Source organism: Arachis ipaensis, chromosome B10, assembly GCF_000816755.2.
Source record: "Arachis ipaensis cultivar K30076 chromosome B10, Araip1.1, whole genome shotgun sequence".
Taxonomy (NCBI): domain Eukaryota; kingdom Viridiplantae; phylum Streptophyta; class Magnoliopsida; order Fabales; family Fabaceae; genus Arachis; species Arachis ipaensis.
The window spans coordinates 72,698,001-72,706,424 of record NC_029794.2 but is presented as its reverse complement, the minus strand read 5'-3'; the positions used below and the strand labels follow the sequence as shown (position 1 = coordinate 72,706,424).

The following is an 8,424-nucleotide window of genomic DNA, read 5'->3' as shown; positions in this document are numbered from 1 at the left end:
ATAAATAAATTGCATCATAATTTTTTGACATAAAATTTATCAAGATTCGGATTTCACCGGTTTTAGACCCGATTTTAGTACATATGACCCGAAAGTAGTGTGATTCTATCGAATCTAGAGACGGGTAATGGTCTTAAAAATAGACTCGGTCATTATTTAAAGTTAGATCTGGGTCAAAGCGACTCCGATTTCACCCGATCCCATATACACTCCTAGTGTGTATAAACATTAGTGCATTTTTTTGTTTTAATATAAAATTAAACTTTTAGATTTAACAGTGATAACTGTAATATAATTTAATCTCATTTTTAGACTAGTGAAATAGAAAAATCTCATAAAAATAGGGTTTTATATTTTTTAAGTAGATATTTTTATCTTTTTAAAATGAGTAAACTATCATTTCTATTCACGAAAGTTAAAAACGCTAATATATCTATTCATAGAAAAAGAAAATTACCATTTGTACCCATGAAACATAAACTTTTGCTAACAAAATTATCCAAATCTAAAAAAATTATTTGAAATTCCTAAATTACCATCTAATAGAACCCATTTCTAATTTCTCCTCTTACTCCACACCACCACTTTTTCAATCCCAAATCCTACCACCATCGAAACTCTTTCTCACCACCACCCTAAACCCTAACTACCACCATCACTCAAGAACAAACATAGAATAAGTGCAAACTTCAACCATGTCTTGTTGTAACTCCATTGAAGGAGTAGCAAATGTGACGGTCATAGGATACAGGTCCGAATCCGTTTCCACATTTGGGAACAAACCCTATAACTTTGAATATGCATCACACTTCTCCGCCATCCAACCAACCAAACCTTTGATCGGTAGTGATACTGACGGACTCCTGCTCTCCTTCCTCGTCAGGGTTCTTCCCCCCTCAATGAATAGCGTTGACGACGATGTGGCAGTGACACTCACTGGCGCCGTCGCCCTCTCTTCCTTCTTTGATCTCTTGCGCGCTCTCTTCCTTTCAAACCAGCGACGGACTCAATTAATGGCGGCGACAGACGCGACGGAGCTAGTAACAGCAAGGCGCGATGGCGGTGACAGCTCCCCCTTCCTCGGTTCTGGCTCGCATCTCCTCTTCGGGCTCCCTCAACAATGGCGTCGATGATGTGATAGCGGCGACGAGTCCCCACATTACCGGTGCGGTCTCCCTCCCCCTCCTTTTCTCTTCTTCTTCCTCGGGTGGGGTGTGTAGTGTCTTCGTATGTGAGTTTTGGAGGGATTGGGGTTGGGGGCTAGTGGCTGGGTGAAGGGGGTGGTAGTGGGATTTGAGATTAGAAAAGTGGTAGTATAGATAAGGGTAATTTAGAGATTTTAGGTAATTTTTTTGTATTTGGATAATTTTGTTGTGCGGAACGCATATTTCATGGGTACAAATGGTAATTTCCTTTTCCTTTGAGTAGATAGATCAGCGTTTTCAACTTTCGTGGGTAGAAATGGTAGTTTACTCTTTTAAAATATAAGTTTAATTTTAATGCATTAATAGTGTAAAACGTTTTATATTATCGGTATAATTATAACTGTTTTTTTGGATGACCATTCACGCGATCAATGTAAAAAGTAGTTATTTTTACTGATATGATATTATGTGATTGAATGTCAATATAAAACAAATGATTTTATATTAACAGTGCATCAAAATTAAATTTTTAAAATACATATAATAAATTTATAATCTTCATTTTTTTTTGTAGACTTTTATCTTTTTTTTCCAACCCCCAAAACATATCTGTTTACCTTTTTCTGTTACTTATTTTTAAAAACACAAATAAGTAACTTAAAAAATAAAATAAGAATAAATTTTTTATTTGTACCCATAAAAGATACAGATGCTGACAAATATATTTATATAAGAATAAAACGATAATTATAACTACAGAAGATGGTTTATGTGTGCCAAAAGTAGCCTAACAGACCAATTGCGTAATCACGTCCAGATATATACTTTTGGCACACGAAAACTATCTTCCGTGGTTATAATTATCGTTTTATTCCTATATAGATACATTTGTTAATATCTATCTCTTTTATTGATACGAATAGTAATTTATGCAATAAAATAAATATTTCTTTTTTAAAAAGTCCATCCTGAAACATTTCCTAATAATAAGAGTGTGCATCAGTGTATGCATGTCTATATTGTGTATGTAAACATATTCTGTAGGTTCGAACTATTNNNNATTTATATAAATGCGAATGTGGATGTACGCGTGTACACGCGTACCTATGAAATAGATAATAATTTTTTTTTAAAAAAATAGAAAACCAGCTTTTGTATTTGGCACACAGTAAAATTTGTACCACAAACCACTATTAATACAAAATATCATGCATTATAATTGAAAATGATGTCTTAATTATAAATTATTACAAAATTTAGTTTTGATGATTTTACATTTAATGATTTTAAATTATGTTTTTCTGTGAAGGTTTTTTTTGCAAAAAGTAGGCTCTCACTTGATGAGTTTAATGATGACAAAAGAAGTATCTGTTATACACAATAATGACTGCAATTACCTTATGATTGTATTTTGGTTTGTTGTTACATTGCCAATTTCACTTCATTTTCTCTTACTTATTCTTTTAGTTGCTGGTTATCTATACTTTTTTAAATATAAATAATAGATTTTAGAATTGATCCAATAAAATAAAAAAATATTCCATTTCTAAATTATCTCTTAAACTCTAACATTGGGATAACCATCTGCACACCTAGTGAATTGAACATCCGACATATCTATTGTTCACATTATTTAGTATTCTCATTGTCTACCTATACTTTTTCCATTATTAATTGTTTTTAATACACCAAAATGAATCATCTTCTTTTATTATTAATTAGATGAAGTATAATAAAATTTAAATGAATAAGATTTATTTTGTATCTCATTTTAAAAAGGGAAGAAAATTATTACAAAATTATTTTTCTCAAAAATTTAAGACGATAAAAGAAGGCACATGAATGATTATATATTTAGCACAACAAGAATTTCTTTTTGAATTTGAATGAATTTTCTGCACGTACAATTTTTTTCTTTTTATTTGTCATATGCTAAAGTTTTTTCGAACTTTAAATCTTTAGATCATAAAAACTCTGATATCATGTCATGAAATTACATATTCTAAAAGTTTAAGTTAACAGAAAAAAACACATAAATAATTACATTTCTAATAAAAAAAAATACTAAATTTAAAAGAAAGATCAAAAGAATTAAATTGTTCATGAAAATTATACATATCATGACAAAAAAAATTACTTTTTGTATAAATTGATTTAATTAATGAATGGAATCTTCTAAACATATTGATTAAATTTTTTTTCTTGTATTAATAATTCTGTCAACAATATAATCTTTCATGAATAATTTTAGTACTATGCATTTTTTCCTTCTACATAGCTTAAACTTAATTCTGCCAATGCCACTACCATCTTTATATAAACGTATCTCCCTCTCTTCATTGCTAAGTTTCTCACAATCACTCTTTCTCTCTCTCCCCCCACACACATAGACACTCTCTCTAGTCTGTCTCTTACTATGGCCATGAGTGTTGAGAATCAAGACCCTAATGACATAGGATTCTTTTGGGATAACCAACCATGGGATGTCTCAAATTTTGATAACTTAGGTCAAAGAGAAACCAAAGAGAACCTACATATAGAAATGCCTCCTCTGCCACCAGCTCCTACCAACCACCTCACACAGGGAGAAATAGAGAAGAAAAATGAAGAATTAACGATGCCGGTTACAAGCAACAAGAAGCGACGCCGAGCTGACGAAGATGGCAAGAGGCCTATGAAGAATGATGGTAATGATCATGATCTCCATATATGGACAGAGAGAGAACGAAGGAAGAAAATGAGGGACATGTTTGCTAATCTTCATGCTATGCTTCCTCAACTTCCTCCTAAGGTAAAATAATTATTCAACTTCAATTTTTCCTATCAGATTGATTAATTTAAAAAATAATAAAAATAAAATAGTAAACAAATTTTGCATGTTCTAATTAAGATAAAAAGTTTATACCATTTTAAGCTTTTAACATATCAATTTTGGTAGATTATTATTCTCTCACTTTCTTGTGTAGTTTTTTATGTAACAGTGAATATGTTATACCATGCATGAATGATATATACCAAAATTTTTGTTTTACTCTCACTCTATCTCTTTTTCTTTTTATTTTTAATTAATCTATATATTTCTTTTCTCCCATTAAGTTTAGCTTTGTCATGTATCAGCTGGATCTGTATCTTTTTCCAAATTGGACAATTAGGAATGTAGAAAGGACAGAAATCCTTCTGCCATTTTCCATGTATTCTTCTTCCTTTATTAATTAGAGGGGAATTAAAAATTAATTGAAAAGCTGAATTTTTTTTTTCTAAAAGAATTAAATATTNCTTAGTAAAATTAAGGTATAATACACATTTTGTTCTTAAATTTTTGAAAGGTTTAAAAATACTAATAATAATAAAAATGAATACAATAAATAAATACTTTTTTGCTTGTGTAATATACTCTATTTTCTTAAATGAACCTATAAAAAGAGATTAAATAATTATACGATAAAACCATTTATTTTTTAACACCATTAAATATTGTCAATCAGATTTAAAATTTAATCCAATTGAAAGATTTTTCTGACTTTATTACCATCTTTAAGATTTTCTATGATCCCTATAAGGTAATTTTAGGGTTGTGTTATCTATATAAAACACGAACAATGTGAATTTACCAGCGTTTCAGTTATTATACGAATTCTAAAATCAATTTTCTACGGAACTAATTTTTCTTTAATCAACAACAAATTAACAAAGTAGAGGATAAACAAAAATTAAGAATTGAATTGTCATTATAGAAAATGAAGACAATACTGTTTAGAAAATTTAATTTCAATTTTTTTTTACAAAATATAATCCATAAATTAAAAAATATTTGTATTTTTATTTGTTAAAATATTCCGTGTGTTTCGTTTTAAAATATACATATATGTAAAAAAAAAAAAAGTATATGTGTTTATTTTGAAATAATTGCCTATTTGTGTTAAATTTATTTATATATTTGTAAAGTTGATGTGTTAAAATGTTTGTAGATTTTGCCCTATTTATGATCCTATTGTAAACAATTTGTTTTAGCACATGGTTAAAATTGGTTTTGAATGATTCTGATTTTGATGGATTTGCATGTCCTTGCAGGCAGACAAGTCATCCATTGTGGATGAAGCAGTGAGGCACATCAAAACTCTGCAACAAACGGTTGAGAATCTCGAGAAAAAAAAGCGACAGAGGATTCAATCTCTCTCTGTCTCTGTGTCACCAATTGCGTGCGAATCTGCTGTGACCAACCCTCAGTGGAACCCTTACGACTCATCATCCTTGTCAAGAGATAATAATGCATTAACTATAACCGCCACTCAACATGTTTCTGCTGCTGTTGCAAATAATTCACCGTTTTTTAAGACTTGGGCTTCACAGAATGTGGTACTGAACATGTGTGGAGAGGAAGCACAGTTCAGCATATGTGCAGAGAAGAAGCCTAGTCTCTTCACCACCATTGCTTTTGTGCTCCAGAAGCATAAGGTTGACGTCATTTCTGCTAGTATCTTGTGCAATCATAATGTCAATAGATACATGGTCCTTACTCATGTAAGTTCCCAATTCCATCTCTACACTTTATATACATTACCATTTCTTTAATAAATAATCATGGTCAAGATATATAAATAGTTTGATCATGTGGTATCAGATTTTACATAACTAAGGTCTAAAATTTTATGTTTGATATTTGTTAGTCTAAAAGACAAATTTTTAGCATCACACTAACAAAAAGGACATATGCGAGTTTGGACATTAAACCCCCAAAAATATGTTTATTTGAGAAAATATATTAGATATATAATCAATTATGTCTTTTTAGTATTTACTTATTCATTTAAAATTTTAGGATAAGTGATTTTATACTAATAATAAATTAAATCTAAGTTTAAGAATATAATTATTTATGTGTTTTTTTTAATAAACATATATTTTTAAAATAACTAATTTCATAATAGATTGCAAATGTGTAAACTTTACTCAATTGGGATGTCCATGATGTTACAGGCAAGTAGGGCTTTACTTCAATTTGCAGACGCAAATACAGTGGAGGAAACTTTCAAGCGTGCAGCTGAGGAGATTATGATGTGGCTCGGCTAAAGCTTTTGATGATTAAAGAACTTATCTAGTTGTTGTTCTGTTTAATTTGAATTTTATTTTCCCTAAAAAGTTATGTCATCTTATTAGCTTTACGGCCAAACTTGGATGGTTAGAGCAAAGAGATGTGCATATAATATATAACAAGTGTTTATCTTTATGGTTTATTTTGTCTTGTTTTAAATGGTTTTCGCTCTCCAATACCAAATTTGGTCCTGACTCCATGGTGGATCATTTTACCATATTATTAATATTATGTAGAATTTCATTCTGTTTCCATAATGCATGTGTTATTTTTGGGTGCTTCTTAAAAATTAAAGAAGACGGCAGGTGAAAGATATGGGATCACAAATTACTTTTTGAGAAAAGTTAAAGGGTGTATAAAATTTATTTTTATCGGTAGTTTTAGCTATCAGTCTAATTTTTTTAGTTTAATTATTTAAAAAATTTCTGTTAACGTTTTAGTATTACTCTTATTATTTTTTAATATGTCAAAAAAATGTTAGTTTTAAATCTAAACGACAATATGATTTAAATCTATGAATATCTAATTTTTTACCTTAATTTTATTAGGATGGATTAAAGTCTGAATTGAAGCAGAGATTGAGTGGTGTTTTATTTTATTTTTTTATTTTCAGGAAGAAATTTTTTATAAATTTACAAAATTTCAGAATTTGTTAGTAAGGCAATTCACCTTACTACCATTTAGTTAAATCATAAAAAACATTGGTCGATCTTTACCTTTTAGTTAAACCATTTTATCATTAAAAATTTTTCTTATAATAACATCTTCATTGGAATAAGNNNNTGAAAACATATAAGAAGAAGATAATAATGATAATGATGAAGGAAGAGAAAAAATATGAGATAAAATCAAATAAAAAATAAAAAAAAGAATGAGAAAAAAAAGAAAAAAAATTTATAAAGAAGAAGGCAAAATAGAGCACATTAATATACATGATGGTCGGACTTGATTATATAAAAAATTGGTCGCCCAACATTTTTGATTTGAATACAAGTGTAAATCAATTTTGATTATATTACTGTTTGCACAAAAATTCGACGACTTATAAGTTTTGACTACAACAATCAAAACGTCGAGTATGCATGGTGTGAGTCGAAAAATGAATGGAGTCAAATTTTGCTAATAAAACGTGGGGTAATTACTAAGATCATGGTAAATAAAGATCGTAGGGGTAAATGCTTGGTGACCAAGGTAAAGAAGAAAACGTGGAAGATCTAGTTTGGAAAGCGAAGTCTATCATGATCAAGGCAAGGTTCTGACCTGTGTGTGAAAATCTGAAAAAAAAAAAGGGTAATTAAATTGTGGGAAAGAGAGAAGCATTTAGCAACTCAATATTATTATCTTTAAATAGAAAAATTTAAAAAAATTAGAGGACTTCAAGTCACACTGATGTCCAAACAAATTATGAAATGTAAGTGCATGTGAGAGTATCTTGAGTCTAATTTCAATTTATTTATTGTTTTATTTTTCTTTAGTTCTTCTATTTTCTTTCAATTTCTCTTATTTATTTATATTTTACAAGTAATTTTTGACATCCTCAATAAATTTCGATTTGAATTTTCTTTTTCAGAAAAATTATATCTGCTCTATAAATTGAGATTTTTTATACAAACTTAAATCAACACTTGTCGAGTTTAACAAAAATCAAGCAAAACAATTACTTATAAAACATACTTACAAATATAAATATATAATCATTCATATTTTATTACTATTATTATACGAATTATGATTGACCGACGATAACTAACTTTTTACATCTACATTCATAATAATTTTAGTGAAAGAAAATTAGCTATCGTATTTGGCACACAGTAAATTAGTATGACAAATCATTATTCATAAAAAAATTATCATGCATTACAATTGTAATAATGTCTTAATTACAAATTAATACATAATTTAGTTTGATGATTTTACATTTAATGTTTTTAAATTATATTTTTTTATGTAGATTTTTTTCGCAAAAGTAGGACTCCACCTCATAAGTCCAACCTAATGACAAAAGAAGTATCTACTGTACATGATCTCATATCTTTTTCTTATTTAGATGCAAAGAGACAACAATTTCTTTTTAAAATTAAGGTAAAATATGCATTTTGTTCAATATTTTTAAGTATTATTTATTTATTAATTAATAAATTTTGATATTATTTGTTTTATAAATTATTTAGATATTTGTTTTAT

At 28.7% G+C, this 8,424-nt stretch overlaps 1 protein-coding gene across 1 annotated transcript; it reads left to right on the top strand.

Moving 5' to 3' along the window:
• Positions 3,430-6,487, top strand: LOC107620688 (transcription factor bHLH95). The gene is made up of 3 exons (XM_016322817.2): positions 3,430-3,936; positions 5,217-5,666; positions 6,123-6,487. Exons 1-3 carry the CDS (start codon positions 3,562-3,564, stop codon positions 6,213-6,215), a joined length of 918 nt encoding a protein of 305 aa, XP_016178303.1. The 5' UTR covers positions 3,430-3,561; the 3' UTR covers positions 6,216-6,487.